The 22,118-nt window shown below is 41.1% G+C and overlaps 2 protein-coding genes across 2 annotated transcripts in view; one reads left to right on the top strand and one right to left on the bottom strand.

The window, feature by feature from the left end:
- The window catches only part of ATR (ATR checkpoint kinase), a 52,738-nt gene extending 35,129 nt beyond the window's left edge, over positions 1–17,609 (bottom strand). The window contains exons 1-13 of the mRNA XM_082223817.1: positions 17,453–17,609; positions 15,684–15,775; positions 14,687–14,836; positions 11,714–12,603; positions 10,928–11,118; positions 9,001–9,189; positions 8,410–8,630; positions 5,692–5,844; positions 4,313–4,514; positions 3,293–3,549; positions 1,445–1,635; positions 1,248–1,348; positions 618–789 (exon numbers count right to left, since the gene is read on the bottom strand). Of these exons, the coding sequence (XP_082079943.1) occupies positions 618–789; positions 1,248–1,348; positions 1,445–1,635; positions 3,293–3,549; positions 4,313–4,514; positions 5,692–5,844; positions 8,410–8,630; positions 9,001–9,189; positions 10,928–11,118; positions 11,714–12,603; positions 14,687–14,836; positions 15,684–15,775; positions 17,453–17,511 (2,868 nt within the window). The 5' untranslated portion in view covers positions 17,512–17,609. The remainder of the gene's footprint in view (positions 1–617; positions 790–1,247; positions 1,349–1,444; positions 1,636–3,292; positions 3,550–4,312; positions 4,515–5,691; positions 5,845–8,409; positions 8,631–9,000; positions 9,190–10,927; positions 11,119–11,713; positions 12,604–14,686; positions 14,837–15,683; positions 15,776–17,452) is intronic.
- A 2,307-nt stretch (positions 17,610–19,916) lies between these two features.
- Positions 19,917–22,118, top strand: part of PLS1 (plastin 1) — a 56,942-nt gene continuing 54,740 nt past the window's right edge. The window contains exon 1 of the mRNA XM_082224212.1: positions 19,917–20,206. The gene's annotated coding sequence lies outside the window, so the exon portion shown is untranslated. The remainder of the gene's footprint in view (positions 20,207–22,118) is intronic.

Raw genomic sequence — 22,118 nt, 5'->3', positions numbered from 1 at the left:
AGAATTCTTACTTCAGGACAATTATGCCAGACATAAACATTCAGCTGACTAAAGAGCAAAGGTATTGGTTTTTGTTCTTTACAATCTGGAGCCGCTTACAGTTCTGCTAATGAATGTTGTCCCTACTAGAAAACCCCTGCCAAACGCAAAACAATTAAGATCCAACTGTCCTGCCAGCACAGAAAATATTAGCATAGAAATGGTTTTAATAGCTTTGACTTTAGAATTGTCTTTGTCTTTACCCAAGACTGAACAAAATTATCCAGGTCTCCAGCCATAACAAAGAGACAAGAGTGGGCTGCAGGGTCACACACTCTCTTTCGAACCCGTCTCCACTCATGCTAATTGCTTTCATTTTATACCATCATTAAGTTTACATCCACACCAACCAAGGGACCTTCTTTAACCAAGGTTTGCAAGCCATGGTTAGCACGAATCATGGTTAGGGTTGGAGTATGTGCAACTCTTAACTACAATCCTTCCCCACAGTAGGCAAGAGGAATATGTGTACATTAGGGGAGAAGTTGGGGGTACATGATATTGTAGCCCTCTACGGTACGTTAAGCAATTAAAAGGTTAATGCAATGTATTCTTCCTATATTATTCGGGCTTCTTACCTGACAGATTGGTTTCTTGTATTGACTGAAAAAGGCTTGCAGCTTTATAGACTTGGTGGCAGCCAAAGCTCTGATTTCTGTATATGCTGCTCCAGCCACAGAGGCTGATTTGGACAACAAGCAATGCAACAAGTGCAAGAGTGCAAAGGGCACCAAGCTCCCCTTCGTTGCCCTTACAAAGTAAAAGGGGGGAAAGACAGACATTGCTTGAAAGTAACACCAATGCACTAGATAATTCATGCCAAAACAGAATGTGGAAATTCTCATTTGTTTTACTGTACAAAGATGCTATCATGTTCTTAAAATACTGAATATTATTCTCCATTGTGTTTAAACCACCTGCTGAAGCCTTCAGCAAGCAGTTCAAGTAAAGACATTTATCGCAGATTTGAATTGATTCTATATACGTGCTGGTTTATTTTTATTTATTTTTTAAATCGAATCCTTTTTTATATGTGCATAAGTTTTCACTGTCATTATATACAAAATTGTTCTGTAAATTGCTACGGGACGCCTCATGGAAAGTGATTCGTAAAGAAAGTAACTGATAAGAATATTCCATAACTCAGAATAAGTCTCCTGAAACCAGAATACTTAAGAGAAGTTAGAAAAGAAGACACTAAAATGTACCTTCCAATATCACCTGTTGTGAGAATCAATGTATCCTTCAGCTCACTATTTTTTGAAATCTTAGCATTTGTGTAGGCTTCTTTCATTCTCGAAACGAAAAGCTGAAACAGCAAGTTTGAAACGATATGCATTCATTATTGTGATTACATATCAAGGTTGCCCTCTCTTTCAGGCTTCAAGATACTTAAGAAATTCACCTCTTTAATGAAATCTTCCTCAGAGTCCGAAGAATCCAGTATGTATTTGATGCAGCCACTAAAGGCTATTCTTACATCTTTGTCGGGATCTTCCATTAGCTTTAAGAAAGCCCCAACAATTGCTTTTACATTTAATTCATCTTTTTTGAAGTCCAGGTGTTTACAAAGGAGAGGAATGTTCTCTATTAATACTAGAAGAGCAAGTAACAGAAACAACACATTCAACAATTTTCATTTATCGTTAAGACCAAAGTTAACACGACATGGCGCAATACCATATTTTATACGTACATCTTAAAATTTCTTTTTTAAAAAAATCAAACATGTATTATTTGGGTTACCTCAAATTACAATCATGTTCACAAAAGATAAAAATATTTAAGACAGACTATGAAGTTCACTCACAAATATTTTGACATGTTATTAAGTACTTTTTGAAAAAGCAACAACGTTCTAGTTTAGATTTCAAAACCTGGATAACACATACAGATTAGACAGAATATATCGCATCTCCTCTTACATTTTAGCGCAGGAGACCAAAGGCCACATTGATTACCAAGCCCTGTCCTTCTGGAAGGACAATGAAGTCGCCTTCCTTATTTCCTGGCTGAATAACTTGAAATGTAAGAAGTACCATGGATTCGCCTTACAGTGAGACATGGGGAAGGACAATAGAGACCCAAAAAGTTGAATGTTATTTGCTCTCCCATTTCTCAATGGAAGGGTTCCAGGGAAGAACAACCTCTCAGAGTATTGCAAAAGAACAATGTCAATCAACATTTGGTGATCTCCTTCTACCGGTCCACAACAGAAAGTGTCCTTTCATACTGCATCATGGTGTGGTATGCTAGTTTGACATCATCTGATAGGAAGTGCCTACAGAGGGTGGTGAATACAGCGCAAGATATTATGAGCTGTCCCGTGAATCCGCTGGATGAAATAGCAGAAGAACGTTGCCTCAGGAGAGTGAGGAAAATTCTCAGGGATGATTCACACCCTGGCCAGCACTTTCTTGATCTCCTGCCCTCAGGCAGAATATATAGATGCATGATTAGTTGCACCAACAGGGTAAAGAACAGCTTCTATCCGTGGGCTGTTAGGCTGCTGAATGAAAAGATAACAACAGGGCAACTGACTTTTGGGTTTGGTGGGTGTGCGTCAGTAAATGAGGGGAATTAAGACTAAGAGAGCTGAGTGGGGGGTTCTCATGTAATCTCACTGTATACAAGTTGTACAAGTGACAATAAAGTATTTCAATCAATTTCAATTTCCCAAGAAGAACAGCATCTGCTATACTGAAAGCAGCACACTGACTTTTGTACTGTGGAAGGGTCAGCAATGAGACCCTGTTGCAGAAGCCACTGGGATGCTCTCTCATTTCCCAAAGAAAGAGGTATCCTTCTCACCAGCCATGCTTCACATCTTGCAGGTGTGCCTCCCTATCAACTCTTTGATCCAGAAGAACGGACAGAAAGCTCTTGCAAGCAAGGAACTCCGCCCAAACACCCACGCTTCCATACCTGTCATGGGATCAACTTTAACACCTGCTTATAGTAAACTTAGGTGCCATGACAGCTAAGTAGCCAAATCAAAATTATTGTGGGTGCTCAGTCTACTCAGGTGCCACAAAAATTTTGAGGGTCTTTTGTGGGCGGGAGTGGGAAAGAGGGCAACTGAAAACCACAAAGAGAGATGGAATGGATAATCCCAAAAGAAGGCACAGCTGGCTGGCACATAGAATAAGAGCACTTCACATTATTATGTTGTGTTTATCAAGTAAAATAACACTGCAGAAACAACATGCAAAAAAGACAGGAAAATAATATAGCATATGTTTAAAGAACTTACCAAGCTTGACTGAACTGGCTACATTGTTTTCTAGGAGATTTAAAAATGGCTTAAAGACGTCTGCTCTTACAGCACACATTTGCTCGGAAGAAGTCACAATAACTTTGCTACAGAGGATGTCACAACTTTGGGGCTCGATGCCAGGTTTAGTTGTGGAAGGTCTTATACTGAAGTTGCCAGAAAGACAGCAAGCCAGTTTTCCAATGATGCTGGCATAAGCTTTTTGGACTAACAGAGATTCATCCCCTATGTGGTCTCTGAAATAAAAAGAAGGGCCCGTGCTTTTTCTACATATAACATTATTCTTACAACAGTAAATGCTGCTGGATGCACCACTTTCAAAAGAAACCTAAGAGTGGTATCCAATTAAGTACTTCTGTTAAGATAAGGATTTCCACTTGTGCTATAGAACGTGCCCTCTCTCTCACCCCTTTCCTGAGGGTTGCGGAAAATCCCAGAAATATTTAGGGCAGCGTATGGGAAGGAGTAGGAAGGGAAGTTCTATTGCACAGCCAAAAGTACTTGCATTAGTGGAGCTGCATCCAGACACCCTAGCAGGTCCAGAAAAGGAATACAGTGGTACCTTGGGTTACTTACGCTTCAGGTTACATACACTTCAGGTTACAGACTCCGCTAACCCAGAAACAGTGCTTCAGGTTAAGAACTTTGCTTCAGGATAAGAACAGAAACCTTGCTCCGGCGGTGCGGCAGCAGCAGGAAGCCCCATTAGCTAAAGTGGTGCTTCAGGTTAAGAACAGCTTCAGGTTAAGAACGGACATCCGGAACGAATTAAGTACTTAACCCGAGGTACCACTATACAAAGACACTCATGTTATGGAACACACTTCCTATATATGGGCAACAGAAGAAGTGGCATGGCCTGTCATACATTTCCATCCTCTCTGCCATATCCCATCTCAGCTGCACCACTCATATTTGACAAGGCTTTTGTACGACCTATTAGCTGGCAGGTCATTCTTCCTTTCCCCAACTTTATTTGGAATTAAAATCACTACTTACAGGAAAGATCCAAGCAAAGTGGTGGAGGATTTTACATCTGACTGGTGTAACAGGAAAGGAAACCCTTTAACACAGTTAGCTCTGATAATTTCATGCGGACTCTGCAGGGTACGCTGATATAAAGAATCCCTCCACTTCAGATGTAATAATCTTCGTGGAATTAGAGAAAGAAGAAACACGCAATTCGACTGAATCTCAGATGCTAAAAGGGAAAAAAAATATACAAAAGCACTGTAAGGACAACAATCTAGCCTTTTTTAAATGGCACCCACATATTTTATTTAAAAAAAATATAAGCCACTTGCTAAAACCAAAAAAAATCTCCAAGCAGTATACAAGTATAATTACATACAAAAGATGACTAAAATCCACAATAAATATATAGATCAAAAAAATCCATCCATAACTATATAGATCAAAAAATCCATCAATAAATATATAGATCAAAAAATCCATCAATAAATATATAGATCAATAAAGCACTGAAAACAAATTTACACCTCATAAAACCCCTAATTATCAAACTGCTGCAAGTTCAGAAGCACAACAGTATATTATTTCATACTGAGAGGACTGCAGTCATTAAGGCCAATATTTTAAAAGCTAAAGCTAAATAAATGGTTACACAGGTCAGGACACATTATATCCTTGATTTTCCACAAATAGTATATGGACTTTTAAGCATTCAAACGGGAAAGTATCTTTTCAGTGGAGGACAGCAGAGTTATCCAAGTGCAAGTGGCCAGTTATTTACATTCTGACAATATCATATTTGTGTTAATGCGGTATGTTGGCCATGGGACTCTCTATGTACTTGGCACAGAGGCTTCAGTTGGGGGAAAGTAGTGTGGTTAGAACACTGACTGGAACTAGAAGACTGGAACATACCTCACCAGTCTTAACACAAATGCACCAGCTCCCAGTCCATTTTCAGGCACAAGTCAAAGTGTTGGTTTGAACCTTTAAACACTCTGAACAGCCTTATTCCCATGCATAAACCAGTCTCAGCATTCATCTCATCCTTCAACACATTGATCTTTCGAGGTAAGTCAGGTGATGACCCAAGACAGGGCCTTTTCGCCTATGGCACCCTGACTCTGGAATGCTCTCCTGAGAGACTTGCCTGGGACTGACATTAAATATCTTTTAAGATGAAGCCCTTTCTGTTTGCCCAGACCTTTTACACATTTTAGTGTTGGCTGTATTTTAACTTAAATGTCGCTGGCATATTTTGTAAACTGTTCTGCTTTTTTTTATTTTGTTGTTCCATCACTGCTGTTGTTTTTCTTTGCTGATAGCCACTTCTAGAAACCTTGGTGAGAATGATAGGGTGGAAACATGAATAAATTTCGAAGCAAAATGTAGTTTTTTTTACTTACAAAAATGGCTTGAAGTATGTTTACTCAATACCAGAAGATCTGAATTAAGTGCAGGCAACTTGAATGAAGGGTCACTGGAGCAGCTGGAAATCCATGGCAGACATAGCATTCCAAGTAAATTTTCAATAATCTCATCGCTAAGCTGGATTTTTACTTTTAGGGGAGGGAAAAAACAAACACAAATTCAGGTGTCTTATGAAGGTAAAGGTACAAGACCCCTGGACGGTTAAGTCCAGTCAAAGGGTGTGACACTCATCTTGCTTTTCAGGCCGAGGGAGCCAGTGTTTGTCCACTGACAGCTTTCCGGGTCATGTGGCCAGCATGACTAAACCGCTTCTGGCAAAATGAGACACCGTGACAGAAACCAGAGCGCACGGAAACGCCATTTATCTTCCCGCTGCAGCGGTACCTATTTATCTACTTGCACTGGTGTGCTTTTAAACTGCTAATTTGGCAGGAGCAGGGAGCGAGCAATGGGAGCTCACCCCGTCGTGGGGATTCGAACTGCCGACCTTCTGATCGGCAAGCCATAGGCTCTGTGGTTTTAACAAAGGTTAAAATACTAAAATGGATTAAAATTTCGTCTGGTTTATAAGCATCTGGGTAGGCTTGTCTAAACAAGATTGTTTTTATCAGGCACCGAAAGGAGTACAGCAAATGTGCTTGCTTGATATTAAAATGAACCTAGCAGAAAACTTTTGAAGCGTGCAAATAGTATGGAAAACGGCAAGTAAAAACAGCTTCTTTTTTAAAAAAACATTGTCTTTTACTCACTTTCACTTAAAGAGTAAAATGCCAAGAACTGCAGGCTCACAGATAATTTATGTACGCAAGTTTAGCCAGCACAGGCACTGCAAAACAATTGGTCTCACTTTTTAAAGATGCTTTTGAACTGCTAGGTTGGCAGGAATTGGGACAGAGCAACAGGAGCTCACTCTATCGTGGGGATTTGAACTGCTGACCTTCCGATTGGCACTGACCACAGTGCCAGACCACATACTTGCCATGCCTCAAGTCTCAAATTTAATCCCTGGCACATTAAGATGAAAGCATCCTATTTACACTGTGAAGACCTCTGACTAAAGACTTTAGAAACCAGCTGTCTGTCAGAGCAGACAGATCTGGGCTAAACAGACCAATGGCCCAAATCAGAATAAAAGTATCTGTACTGGAACTGAATTGATTTTATATGAATATACACACACTTGTTTTTATGCAATTGTTCTATATATGTTTCTATATGTTTCAAGATGCCTCGTGGGAAGTTTTTCATGAGTGAAATAAGTTAATAATAATAATAATAATAATAATAATAATAATAATAATAATAATAATAATAATGGGGTGACGGGATTTTCCACAGCTGCTTATTTTTACATTGTCCAGTGAGATACAAATTAGTTGCTAAGTAGTAAATACCATCACCATTTAGTAAATTCAAGGATTGTATATACTTTTGTTCAAAAGATTATAAACCATTAATTTATTTCTGGTATCAGCCTTAACTGTTTAGTGTTCTCAACAAAATTATTCTCTCTTGTTGCAAAACTATCATGCTTCTGTTTCCCGAACCGTTACAATTTAATATAGCGATTCTATCTGGCAGTTGCAGCAAATTCTCAACATTTTCCTATCCATTCTTTACTTCTTTGATTATATTGTCAATTTAATTATGACAACACAATCAATCCATCAATCATATTATTTGTATGCCGCCTTTCCAGAGTTAAAACTATGCTCAAGGCAGCTTACAACATATAAAAATTTACACAGCTACAAACACAGCAAAGGTAGTCATAAACAATAAACAAAAATCAAAAAGTATACAACCAAACTGAACAATGTTCTATGAGAACTAATTGAACCATTTATCCTTTATTAGGTACTAGCTAAATAACGGGGCTAAGGGTGGCGCTGTGGGTTAAAGCCTCAGCGCCTAGGGCTTGCCGATCGAAAGGTCGGCGGTTCGAATCCCCGCGGCGGGGTGCGCTCCCGCTGCTCGGTCCCAGCGCCTGCCAACCTAGCAGTTCGAAAGCACCCCCGGGTGCAAGTAGATAAATAGGTACCGCTTACCAGCGGGAAGGTAAACGGCGTTCCGTGTGCTGCGCTGGCTCGCCAGATGCAGCTTTGTCACGCTGGCCACGTGACCCGGAAGTGTCTCCGGACAGCGCTAGCCCCCGGCCTATAGATGTGAGATGGGCGCACAACCCTAGAGTCTGGCAAGACTGGCCCGTTCGGGCAGGGGTACCTTTACCTTTACCTAGCTAAATAACAGCATTTTTTCTAGAAGAGTATCATTTGTTATTTTGAATTATGGTGCTGGAGGAGACTCTTGAGAGTCCCATGGACTGCAAGAAGATCAAACCTATCCATTCTGAAGGAAATCAGCCCTGAGTGCTCACTGGAAGGACAGATCCTGAAGCTGAGGCTCCAATACTTTGGCCACCTCATGAGAAGAGAAGACTCCCTGGAATAGACCCTGATGCTGGGAAAGATTGAGAGCACAAGGGGAAGGGGACAACAGAGGGCGAGATGGTTGGACAGTGTTCTCGAAGCTACAAACATGAGTTTGACCGAACTGCGGGAGGCAGTGGAAGACAGGAGTGCCTGGCATGCTCTGGTCCATGGGGTCACGAAGAGTAGGACACGACTAAACGACTAAACAACAACAACATCATCATTTGTTAACAACTGTTATTACGTTAAATGGCATCTTACCTTGAATATAAAGTAAAGCATCAATTATTTTCACAACTCTTTGAATCACTGGTTCTAGGTCAACTATCCGTGAAGCAGGATCTAAAAGCTTCCAACAAGCTTTAAGTGCTCTCATGATAAATTCTGATGATATCCAGGTTAACTGGACATGCTCCCCTGATTCTGAAGGCCAAACAGTATTATTATGTTTATGGTTGCGTAAACCAACTTGATGGTGTATGCTGTTAAAGAAAAGAAGTCAGCTGGTTATTGAAATGGCTTAATCATATGACATGTTTGATTTCAGTCAACTGCTGTTCTCACAACTCAAGAATGGTGTCTAATCACTTCTCAGATCTGCAAAGAATCCTTACACAACACAATCCATTTTACAGCTCTGCCACATGTCCAAATCTTCAAAATGCACTCAAAGCCCTCTCCTGCACAAAAGATCTAGATTTAAGCTACATGGAAGAGCATATTTTAAAAATACCTTTTAGCCAACTCATAAGCTGACCTACCAATGAGCAGGGTGAGTTTTTGTACACAGTGTCTAGTCAACAAATCCACTGTCATTATAACTTTGTAGTTTACAAAGACCGGTAATTTTACCTGCTGAAATTTTGTGTAGAATGCACTGTGCACAGGACGCCTAGTTGAATTATTAAAGCAATTCCCTCTATGCTTTGTAGAAATTCCACCGGAAGAAGTTCTTGTTCCAAAAGCAAGAGGAGAGATTCCACTTTCTTGATTATAGCGCTCCACAGTGTGCTCTTCATTTTCATATTCACAGGACCGGGGCTGCAAACCAATCAATTTTAGAACAATGCAAATAATGTTTTATTTATAAAATAAGAATGTTTTAGAATCATAGAATTTGGAGAGTGGGAAGGGACCACAAATGTCATTTAGTCCAACCCTCTGCAATGCATAAATATTTTGCCCAATGGAGGGCTTGGACCCATGTCCCTGAGATTAGGAGTCCCATGCTCTACTGACTGAACTATCACTTTAAAAAGAAATTTGTATGGTGCTATACAGTGCTTTTTTCTGGGGGGGATTCTGGGGGCCACATACCCCTAAACATTTTGTGAATCTAAGTTTGGCCTCGTTGAGGGGCCGTATTTCAATATGAGTAGGAAAATGAGAGTATTCCTAAACATTCTTTTTAGGGGGGAAAAGCACTGGTGCTATATAGTGGTAGCTTGGGTTAAGAACTTAATTCGTTCTGGAGGTCCGTTCTTAACCTGAAACTGTTCTTAACCTGAAGTATCACTTTAGCTAATGGGGCCTCCCGCTGCCACTGTGCCGCCACAGCACAATTTCTGTTCTCATCCTGAAGCAAAGTACTTAACCTTAGATACTATTTCTGGGTTAGTGGAGTCTGTAACCTGAAGCATCTGTAACCCGAGGTACCACTGTACAAACTGACAGGTGTATCCAATGTTAGTCCTATTCAGAATAGACCCACTTAAATTAATGAACCTGTTTGTAACATCCTTTAATTTAAAATGGTTGTATCCAACAAAATTGGCTCATTAGTGCAAGAAATTCTGCTTGCACAACAGAACTCCTCCTCCCCTCTCCCTATACGCCTCCCCCCCCCCCAATCTGCTCCGCAGTGCTGGGAGGAATGCCCAGAACAGATTTGGAAGCACATAGGGATGCATTGTGCAAACGAAACTTATTACCCAATGAGATAATTTCATTGTATACAACCCAATAGATTTTCTCTGAGTAGGACTAACATTGAATACAACCCCAAATGTGGAAAAACATTAGGAGAAAATAGGTAAATTGAACCAGATATTTACTCCTTACCATATGATACATGATAATTAAAAAAATATACTGACATACATCATAGGAAATTGAGCAATTTCCAGCCGATTGTGGGTGTGGCGTATAAGCTAACTTATTATAGAAGTTTGTCTAATAATAGAAAAATAAGTTAGTTGAAAATTGGTTTCCATTTGTGATATTTTGCAACATCAGGATAATATTCAACCATCCCCCCCTTTTACTCCATTATAAAAACTCTGCTTGGTTTCCTACCTTTTTTAAGCTTATTGCTTCACTCTGTGTAAATACATATGACCTTGTGTGATTATTACATAGTTTTCATTTTGACAGCCTGAAGAATAACTGTGTTTGGGTTTTTTTTAAATATATATCCACTTAATTTCCTTAGAAATTGATGTATATCTTAATGTTCAAAATGCAGGGAAATATTACATTATAATACATCAGATTAAGCTGCTAAATTATGCTGCCGCAGCGAAGCATTATACAATTTTGGCAAGTAAGGCTGCTGCATTTGTGTTTTCCCCCAAACCATTCCTGTGTTTTATTCTAGTCACGGTATCCCAGTGACTATGTGGATGGGGGGAAATGCAGGAACAATCCACTGTATAGCATAATTGAAAGGATAGCTAAAGCAGAAGTGAAGACAAGGCTTTCAAGACCACATCAATTCCATCAATTGCTTATTGCATTATTAGTTACAATTCTCTAGAAATTACTAAGTGAACCATCATACTCTGGTGGAGCTGCTGACTTCTTAGGGTGCTTTAAGGATAGACTGAGACGCGGTCTTTTTTCTGGAACTTCATCACTACTGCTGCTTCCTCCATCAGTATCGGATGTCTCTGGATTCTTGCTACACTGCAGCTCCTGAATGATCTCTTCTGCTTCTGTCACCAAGGCTGCATAAAGCGGACTCAGCAGATACTAAGGAAGATAAACACAGGCACACCTCAATAGTGCTGCAGAACTTTATGAAATGGGGTGTGTGTGTGTGTGACTATAAAAATCATACTTTCGTTGCCTTGCTACACATACCCAGACATTATACACATTTGCTTTTTAAGCTGTTGGTTTTATCTTTGATAATTTTGTTGTCTGCTGTTTTAAAGCCTGTTTTTATTATTGGGGTTTTTTTAATTTATTGTTACTACTTGTCGATTTTTTATGGAACCACAGAGACAAGCAAAAATAATATATCCAACTAAACATATTAAATAATTACACCAAATCTGAAATCTAGATGTCACAGTGATATAAAATAAAATATCTCTCCCACCATATGGAATAAAACTGATGAGAATCTTCCTATCATTTAGCGACCCATAACAGTAATGCAAACAACACTGAGGTGGAGGAACCAATGGTTTGACTTGGCCTGAGACAACTTCCTATGTTCCTATGCTTGAGCGTTCTCTGAAAATATATTTTTCTCCTCACGTGTCTTTAAAATCTGTGCCCTTCAACCTAAGCCTCCAAGCAAATTTTTCATTGTTGTTGTTGTTTTTTCCATACAACTCACCTTCTGCTCCACCTGGCTTCCAACTACCGCGACAAAAGATCTGCAGATGCTGTTAATACAGGTCTTTCTAACTGGAACAGCAGATTCATATCCAGCTGGCACAAACTTCATGAAATACTGCAGTATGTGGCATAGCACTCCTTTCATCTTCTCAGACTGAAGAAGCCTCAGCACATCAGCTTCAAACAACGCATGGAGCTTCTCCAGGAGTGTGTTTAGATAAAGAGGCTCAATGTTCCGATAGGAATGAGTTTCAAAAGGAAACAGGGTTCTCACCAATATTAACAAGGGTTCCTCATATAGTTCCAGCTCTTCAGCGTCCATTTCAAGGAGGAACTGCAACATACTCCCCAAAACTGAGAAGAAACTGCTGGCTAGCTCTTCTGGAGGCCCTCCTAGCTGCACCAATTCTGTTAGGAATTTCATGCTCATAACTTTAACTTTTGGAGTACCGTACTCCAACAAGGAGCACCCTGTTGCCCAAAGGGTCACATCTTGTGGTTTAAAAAACACGTAAGAAACTATCTCAGTAAGAATCCCCATCAGAGTTATCTCCAAGCATTCTACATTGCTCATGCCTGTTAACTGTAGTTGGACAGAACTTAAAGAGCCCAGGGGTACATTGGAGTTGCATGAAAACCTTTTCACAGTCACAGGCCAGCTCAATGAATCCTGCTGGAAGTGCACCGACACATTTCTTTCATGGAGTAAAATAAGATCTTGAAGAAGATGCAGCAATTCTCTCGTCAGTAAGTCGAATATGGCACAGTTCTTGACTTTGAAAAGGCATAGTAAGGAACAAACTACAGTACTGATGTTCTCGTGCAAAATCTGGCAGTTTGGGGCGGCAGCAACTCTCAAAAGCCTTGCTGTGATCCAGTAGCTAAATTCTAGAAGAAGAAACAGAGAGAGAAAATATTAAGATTTTAGTCCTATGCTCACTTTTGGGTAAACTGGTACATGAGCAGGCTGCAAATCTTGTAGCACATGATGCACCTTAAAGATGTTCCAATGATCAGTAAAACAAGTGTTGCTTCATTGGGCTTTGCACAGCCGTAGTTTCATTTCCCCCTCCAAGTTTGGTTTGGAGTTGTTACATTCCTGCTGACCACTTTTGGTTCTGTTGATTTTTAAACTTTATTTTATTATTTGTTTTAATACACGTGTATGTGTGTGCGCGATCTTTCTGTATACAATGGAAGCTTTTTTCAGAAAAGCAGTCTATTAATAGAAATAAATAATAGTTAAGAGGACTCTAGAAAACAAAGGTGTCTCAGTCAAAGTTCTTTCGGGGGGTGGGGTTATAAACAAGAATAATATTATACAAACAAGTATACCAAGTTTTCTCATGTTGTTTGTATATCACAAAAATAGCATAATAAATGTGGAAAAATATCTACAACACATGTTTCATTATTACTGCTCTTGGTTTATGAATTGGTTTAAACAATTAAGAAGAAGAAGAAGAAGGAAAGGAAAGGAAAAGAAAAAAGGGGAGGGGGAGGGGCGAGTGGTATGGAGTGGTTATGCTTCTGTTATTCTACTTAGTGGGGGAGTGTCAGTGTTATTTGTATGGGTTCTCTTACTATTCACTTGTTGTATGTCCTTGGTGGTGAGAGAGGTTGGGGGTGGGCTTAGGGTGTGTTTGGTTGTCTTGATTTCAAACATAAAAATGAAGCATCAGTCAGATGCAACGCAGTTCCTTTTCTGAGTCCATCTTTCAATCTAAGTATTTACCAGTGGCACATTAGACCACAGCTCTCTGCTATGACCTCAAAGAAGTGTGTAACATAATCCTGAAAGTTCTGTGAAAAAATATTAAACTGCACCAAATTCAAGTATCACAAAAATGAAATTTTCACTGTTTAAAACCTTTGATTTTTCCATACTGTCCATTTTAAAGCACATAATCTTTCACAAGAAAAAAAATAATAATTCAAACTGAGGACACTGAAGTTAGGCTGTACACCTTACTGACAGGAGCAATCCTAGGTATATATAACTCAGAAGTAAATCTCATTGGGTTCAATGGGGCTTACTCACAAGCAAGTAGTACAAGATTAAAGTCTTCATCAGCGGTAGAGCATCTGCTTTGCATGCAAAAGGTCCTGAGTTCAATCTGTGGTATATCAATTTAGGGCTAGGAGGTAGCTCTGTCTAGTAGACATGCTGCCATCCAGTGTAGACAATATTGAGCTAGATGAGCTGACTCAGTATGAGACAGCTTCCTAAGTTCTTATTTTAAGTACCTAAGGGGTTATTACAATTTGCAGTTACATATGCAGTAAAAATGGTACAGCGGTACCTCAGGATGCGAACAGGATCCGTTCCAGAGCCCCGTTCGCATCCCGAATGGAACGTAAGACGCCACAGCGCGTCTGCACGTGTACGGGTCGCGTTTCGCTGCTTCCGTGCATGCGCGTGATGTCATCTTGACCGTCTGCGCATGTGCGAGCGGTGAAACCCAGAAGTAACACGCTCCGTTACTTCTGGGTCGCCGCGGAGTGCAACCCAAAAATACTTATCCTGAAGTGTTTTTATCCTGAGGTATGACTGTATTCTGCCTTGTTCTGAACTTCAAGGAAGTAAATAACAGTTCCTTGTCAATGACCCTGACAACCATCCCATGACTTAAGTGAATCCATTGCCAAATTAGTATTTGAATCCAGGTCTAACCATCAAACAAACCATAATTAACCAGTTAGTTAGTTCGAACAAAACAATAAGCTGTGGTTAAGCAGATATGGAAGTGAAAACCTTCTGAACTCCTCCTCATGGCTATGCTGGAGAAGAGAAGGTTGTTTGTGAGCGCACAAGCCCAAGGTTTACTGTGGTTTGCTCTCATCACACTAAATTATGGTTTAGTGTGCCATCTGAACTGGGTCGATGAAAAGAAGAAATCAGTACCTGTGGTGCACACTATTGTAACGTAATTTACCATACCGAATTCCAAGGATTTTAAAATAAACTCACCGATACAGCTTGAATCAGTGACACTTTCTTGATGAGGTACAGTTATATTTACAAATACAAGCGGGGATGATTTCATGATATGCAGAATAAAATCAAGCAACATCATCGAGCTTGGCTGAGACTCGGTTTTCTTAACAAGTTCTAAAGCCACTGAAAAGAAAACAAGAACTCGTGTTATGCCACGGTAAACCTGTTCCAAGACAAATTTAACATTTGCTGTGCTGCAACAGACAATCCTGAACTGCAATAATGTATTTTTAAAAATGAATTTCATACTTTTCAAGGTTTGCTAAACATGGTAAACAGCATGCTGTCATAATTTCTTCAATGCTACAGTGACTTAACTTCTGCATAAAGGATGAGAAACAGGAGCACAGAAGCCTGAAGCTCAGGTTTGCTTAATCTCATCACAACAATGGTTTGTTGCAATGCCTGAATTATTTTTAGTTACAGATAGGTAGCCGTGTTGGTCTGCCATAGTCAAAATAAAAAAATTCCTTCCTGTAGCACCTTAAAGACCAACTAAGTTAGTTCTTGGTATAAGCTTTCGTGTGCATGCACACTTCTTCAGATATTTTTGTTTCTCTTTGAAACTCACATACTAAGCTGCAAGTCTATGGATTGCACACATTCATCACCAACCAAAACCTGATACAGTAATTGTAACAAATTATATTAAACAAAATTGGCTGAGTCAGTGAAAAGCTTATTTAAATTGCCCCCTCAAACTACTTTTTCACACTGGATGAAAGTTAATCTTCCATTCCACTCCAAAAGGGTATTTCCCCACCCCACTTGAATTGCATTAGTTACCCCAACATGCATATTCTATCAGAAGGCTTATTTGAGAATTGCCCACTCACCAATATTTGTGAATAGATCAATGGGGGTCAGGTATCATGCAGGTGTTGCCCTTTTTTAGATTTTCAAAATATGACCCCTCTAGTATTTAGGCCCTAAATACTAAAGGGGCCTTATTTTTAGTACCTTTACTTACCAACATCTACATCCACAAGGATCCGATCAATGAACTGGCAGAGTATTTGTCTTGGCTTCTGTACCACTGTATTGTATTCCTCTGGAGTAGCCCTGGAAATAAGAATTGTTTTAAAAGTTGCATCTGTGTTTCTGCTTAAATATGTTATTTTAACAATTTAAGAGTCTTTGCACAAGGCAACTATTAGAATCTTTAATATCAGACACACCACCAACTTTCCCTGAAATCTTACTGGGGAAGAACTTCCATTTCTTTTTTTTAACCAGCAAATTATTTGTCAGTTGACACCAAGTTATCCAAGATGCCTAAATCTCAATCGGACTGTGAAGCATTTCAAAGGAGTACCTTCATATTTTGTGTTTAGTCTCTACTGGTTAAAAGAATAATTGATTAGATCTAAGGCTGTAGATGTAACCCCACTCTACACAGAGTAAGCCCTACTGAATTCTGCAGGTCTTATTTCTGAGTATGAGAAATGAGAAAACAGCCATTCAGTTTGGCAGTAAAAAGTGCTAACAATTCTCCAGTAACAAAAGCAGGGCACAACAGTATTTCTTCATGCACGGAAAGGCCTGGTACAGATTTATTTCATGTCAGGGCACCCTTTGGCTAATTAAAATCTTTTTCGAAATTTGAAAGAGGAGAATGGTCTGGTTTTTTTATTCAGGCATGTATTGCAAGGAGAATCTCATTGAAATATAATTGAAAAACGGAATCATTTATACTGCAAAATTGTGGGAGTGAAATTTTCCAATGATGGAAGCATTATATCTTAGTATGGAAATATAGTTTTGGGTTTTTTTAAAGGTGCTCAAGTCAAAGAAATAAAGTAGCATGTGGAAAGAGTTCTGACAGATGTTTAAATTATTTACTTTTATGAGTAAGGCAACTTAAGTATGAAATAACCAGAAGCTTGCTGTTATTGACCGGTCAAACTGGGGGAACACACCAAGGGAAAGTGGGGAGGGGCTTGAGGTAATTAGCACATAATTATTGTAATTGGAAATAAAATTACAGTATCAGAGTCTACATAGAAAGCTACTCTCCCCCCCCCCCAGTGGAGGCACTTTCTCTGTTGCTGGAGGATCAATTGTGGTTCCACGGTGGAAACTAAAGGGGCACCGACATGTATCCTTTGCCAACTAAAATGCATTCCAGTAATAAGCTGAATTCTCTTTTAGATGGGATCGGGGTTCCAGCTTCAAACTCCTGAGAATCACTAATGCATTGAGACCCACAGGTATAATAACGTTTGGCTCAGTGCTTTTTTTCCCCCTGGAGGGCCGCAGGGGTACGCACACCCCTAAACATTTTGTGAATCTTTGTACTTTTGTCCATTTACTGTATTTATTTTCCCCGATTTCAACTATAAAATGGTGGTTTTCTTGAGTCAAAATTAGAGTACTCCTAAATTTTTTTTAAAGGAAAAAAGCGCTGGTTTTGCTACATGGCAGGAAAAGGAATGAGGGACGGAACAAGGCTACATCTGTTCTATACTAGTTTTAAGTGTCATGGCTCCACCCCATCCCGGGAATTGCAGTTTAGTGCTAGGTCTGTCCGAGGCCTCTAATCTCTCTACCATTACACGGCCCACCACCCTCTCCCAGCCTAGCCTACCTCACAGGGTGGTTGTGAGGATAAAATGGGGTCAATAAATGTATTGACTCTGCTTGGCTCCCTGGGGAGAAGTAAAATTAGGGGCACGGGAGAAGCAAGCAAGCAAAGAAAGGGGGACATTTCCTACTCCAGCAGGTTGGCCTGAGACCTACCTGCCCAATTCCTTGAGGGCAGGAATCATAGAGGCCATTTCCAGGCTCTGATCTGCCATTGCGCCTGCCTCTCTGTTTTCTTCCGACGCGACTCCCGCCAGCTCACTTTCGACTTCGCATGGCTCCCGCGGAAGCAGGACGGCGGCTGGTAGGAGGCAAACTTCCCGGAAAGGCGTTTAGTACCGCTCTCTCTTTGCTGCTGTGCAGGGCAGCTTACAGTAGGGACTTCAACGTCGCGCTGCATTCAACGACCTTCCTCGGCCAAAAAAAGGCAGGGATAGATGGGCTGACATTAAATTAATTGCTTTTCTCCGTGCAAGCGGGAAACAGGGAGAACATATTGCAGCATTATTGTAGCATTTAGCTATATATTATGATCTATGCACGCGCCTTTGCTTCCCCCTACCCGGGGCAACTGTTGGAAATTCTCAGCGGGCTTACTTCTGAGTAGGCACGCATAGAGTCACACTATTTAATCCCACAGCCCGTCGGGGCCGGAACCCAGCGCCTCGCTGGGGTTGCACCCCTGCTGACGGGTTGTGCAACTGCTGGATGCGAAAAGACTTCAGGTCTTGCTTAAAGGGCTGCACGTAAAAAAAAACCTAAGCAACACGTGTTTCCTCCACCTTTTTTGGTCATCTTTAAGGGATTTCAGACCTGAAAATACAAAATAAAAATAAACAAATATTTATTTTTTAAATGCAATGAATGGGCTACTCAGGTTCGACCCACTGAAGTTCAAGGACGTGTCTCGCTTTGGTTCAATAATTCCAGCGGCTCTACTCTGAGCAGGGCTTGGCTGAATCCAGCCCAAGGTCACCGGAGTCCACGAGATATTAGCCTGTGGCGCGTGCAGATCCGAGGCCTTCCGGGAAATCACACCCGTCTCTGCCCTCAGAGGCCTTGATCCCGCACCTTGGGGTGTGGGGTGGAGGTTGGTAATGATTAAACCGTAAGACAGAAAAGCCCTCTGTGTTCCTGTCAATTAATTTGTGTGTCGTACTTGAGTTCTGGCATGCAAAGCTGTTTCTAGGCCTCAACAGAACTGGTTCACACACCGTGCCTTATCTGAAGAGCCTGCAAATACTGCAGATCAGCAGTTAATTCTTTCGGTTCTACCTTTTACCAGATTTTAGCAATCTCTCCATGGTCCAACTTCTCGAATGCTCTTGTGCTTGAATTCTGACTCTGTGCTTTGCACTAATATCTGGGTGGCCACCATGAGAACACAGCATGCTGGACTAGATAGTCCATTGGGCCGATCCAGCAGGCTCTTATATTCTTATATAACTATATTGGAACCACCTTCCATGCCTCCTGGAATATGAATGTTAACTAACGAGCAATGTATGCTATCACGTTGAGTACAGGTAAGAATCCTGTTGGAGACCTCAGAGTTTCTCTCTCACCCTAAGCTACCTTGCATATAGAAGTTCTTGATGCATGGTTTTGAGTGACAGCTGCACTTAATCTTCCTAATATAGTACTGACTCTGGATGAATTTTAACTAGCTTCTATTATTACAGGTATATCCCACTTACCTCCAAAGAGCTCAAAGCGTGAACATGCATCAACTCTGCTTCATATTATCCTCTCAACAACCCTCTGAGGTGGGATAGGCTGAGAAATGGGAAGTAGGAATTTGAACCTTGGTCATCCTAGTATAATCCTAAAACCATGCTGGTACTATCATCCCCGATGTGCTTCTACAAATCTACTCAAAACAGTTTCTTTCCAGATGTAAATAAATAGAGGGGTGACACTTTTGTTTGATTTCTGTTTTTCTCCTTTTTATATTCAGACATGATGTCCTATGGGATTACAGTTGAGGACAGGAGTCGCATCCTAACCATGCTCACTTAGAAATAATTACGCTTATAAAAAAGGGAAAAGAAATAATTATGCTTAGTATTTCAATAGTTTATTTTTTCATTGGACCTGGGTATCATAATTCACAACTAGATAAAAGCATAAGGTGCAGGAAAACCTAGAATCTTTTTGTGTGTTTCAAGTTTAAAGATTTGGGCGGGAAAATATGCTCTGGATCATGAGTGCTATTTACTTTGTGTGACAAATAACAAAATATAGTAAATATTACAGTATATAAAAATCTTATTTCAGGCATCATAAATTTAACAAAACTGAAGCAATCAGTGGTGCAGCAGGATCTTATCTATGTTGGCTCATGAGTAATTCCACTTCCAAGCAAGTGTACAAAAGGAATTGTAGCCCTGGGCTGCAATACTATTAAAAAACCCCGCCTCTTAAAGAGTAAATCCCACTGAGTAAACGTGCATGGGATTGCACTGTTTAGCATCTTAAATCGCATGGATTGCAGCGCGGGGAGGGGGGGGGGAACCTGTGCAAAATCGCCAACCAAACACTCAGTAGCCAGTTCTTCAGAACGCTGCGATAATCAATTTATCTCTCTCTCACTCTTTTTTTTTTTTAAGCACACTGATAATCTCTGGAATTTGATCCCATAACGACAAAGCCAACAGATCCCCTCCCAGTTCCTTTTGCCGAGAGCGCGTTCTACTGATCCAAGCCCGCCTCCCATCTCCGGGGACGCAAGGCGATGGACTGCTACAGCTGCCAATCAGCAAGTGCGGCGACTGCCGGCCGGTTGCAGGTGTTCTCTCTACTTTGCGGCGCTTAGAGGAACCTCGCCTGGAATCGGAGCTGCAGCTAAATCCGACTGCGCGTTGCAGCAGCGGGCAAAGGAAGCAGCGCAGAACCTCGGGTGTCTCACAGGTACCTCTCCCCCCCCCCCCGGGTCTCTCGCAAGGGCAGAGGGCTTTGCATCCTTCCTTTCTTAGAACTACAGGGCGGCTGCTCAGAAATGCCGGGTTTATGTTCTCTAGGAGTGTGGAAACTTTTGTGGGCTTTGTCAGCTCAGTTGTTGTTTTTCCCCCATTTGCAAATTGGCACAACCCCCGTGTCTAGTAAGCAGGCCTAGTAGGGAGTGTTGCCTAAGGCGTGTGAGGAAGGATGGCAACATTTTGACTTACAAAGCAGCTCTCTTCTCTCCGTTTAACAACTGTCCCCTCCTACCAAGGGAGGTGGTCATGCACGAAACCGAGTGGAACTTTATATTCTGCTTGTAACTGAAGAGCAAGAGAAGGCTGGGATTGTGTTGTGCCTTTACACAGGCAGAATAGGATAAGAGAAAATGGGTTTCCTTGCTCTGCCTCTCATTCTTCGCGGGCAGAAATATTACAAGAGCGCAGTTGGGGTGGCTGGGTGTTTGTGAAGTGCCAGTCTAAAACCAAACTTTAACCTCCTGAGGGGAAAAGGTAACACCGTCAGTATATGGCCCTTCATTATTTCCTGAATAGTTTGCTGTTGGTCCCCGTTACTACATGAAGGCAGAGCTGCAATGCAATTTGCTGCGTAATTGCTGCTTCTCCAGTCTGCTTCTCCTCAGTGCTGCTGGAGCTGCTTTTACTTCTTTGGAAACAAGATGAAGGCAGCGTGTTTGTGGCCCAGTTGTCCTCAGGGGTATAAGATGGATGCATTTGAGAGAGAGCTCAATTTGTTTTTCATCCATGACTGGCCACACCCAGATTCCCCCCCCCCTGTATAAAATCTACCTACAGCAGTGAATTAAAGCAATTCCCCACCCCCCTTCCTTGATCCTTTCAAAGATCAAAAGTGTGTCTGAGATCATATGGAAGAATTGGGATATTTCCAGACTTTCAGGTGCAGCAATGTTACTTTTCTTTTCCTGCAGCGTTTGATCCTTGGAGAGGAAATGAGCGGTGCTTAACCTCAGGATCTATCTTGATGCTTATTGTATAAGATAGGAATGGACGAGTATGAAAAATTAATGCAGTGCCGTAGACTGGAGAGAACCAATACACAAGCATTCTGGAAATTCTCAAATATCCTTATGGTTTTCTGAACAATTTTAAGTACGTATCTAATATGGTTCAGGAACACACTAAACTAACTTTCTGAATGCTGACTGACAACACATTGTGAGAATTGATAGCATTGTTTCTCAAAACCAGAAGGGAGATGTTCCTAGGGAGGCATGGAAGTTGATGGTGGGGAAAATATAGAAAAATAGAACAAGTTTGTTTGAGCCAGGAACATGGGTGTAGCCAAGGGGGGCAGCTGCCCCCCCAATCAATAAAAATACATAGCTAACTATGGGCCTGTCCCCCCCTAACAAAGGGCCTGCCCCACTAACAAAAATCCCGACCACACCCATGGCCAGGAAGGAAATAGTTCACTCATGAGCTGTTACTGCAGCTGGCACTCGGGGGTCCATTTTCTTGTGTTACAGAACAATAACTTCTGACCCATTGTGCTGGAGGGGGTGTGGATGAGGCATGCATGTCTCTTTATCCAGATCTGCCAACTCCACTGGCTGGGGAATTTGGTTGCCAGTGGGGAAGTCTCACTGGTGAAGAGCACTACAGTGTGCAGAAGCTGCTGTCGCCTGTATTCCCACCTGTCAAAATGGGGAGATTTAGGGGAGAGGTTGGACTGGCATCCTCTACTAGCTGGATTCTGAAGCTAGGTCTACTGCCCTCATGTAGCAGCACCTGGGAGCTTTTGTGGCAGATGTATTTTCTTTCGCCCCTTCTGGGCTAGCATAAGAAGGCATTCTCTCAGGTACCCAGGACCCAAATTATATCGGGGGTTGTAAGTCAATGCA

Source organism: Podarcis vaucheri (assembly GCF_965113315.1).
Source record: "Podarcis vaucheri genome assembly, chromosome: 5".
In the NCBI taxonomy this organism is placed as follows: Eukaryota; Metazoa; Chordata; class Lepidosauria; order Squamata; family Lacertidae; genus Podarcis; species Podarcis vaucheri.
This window is presented reverse-complemented; position numbering and strand designations above follow the sequence as displayed.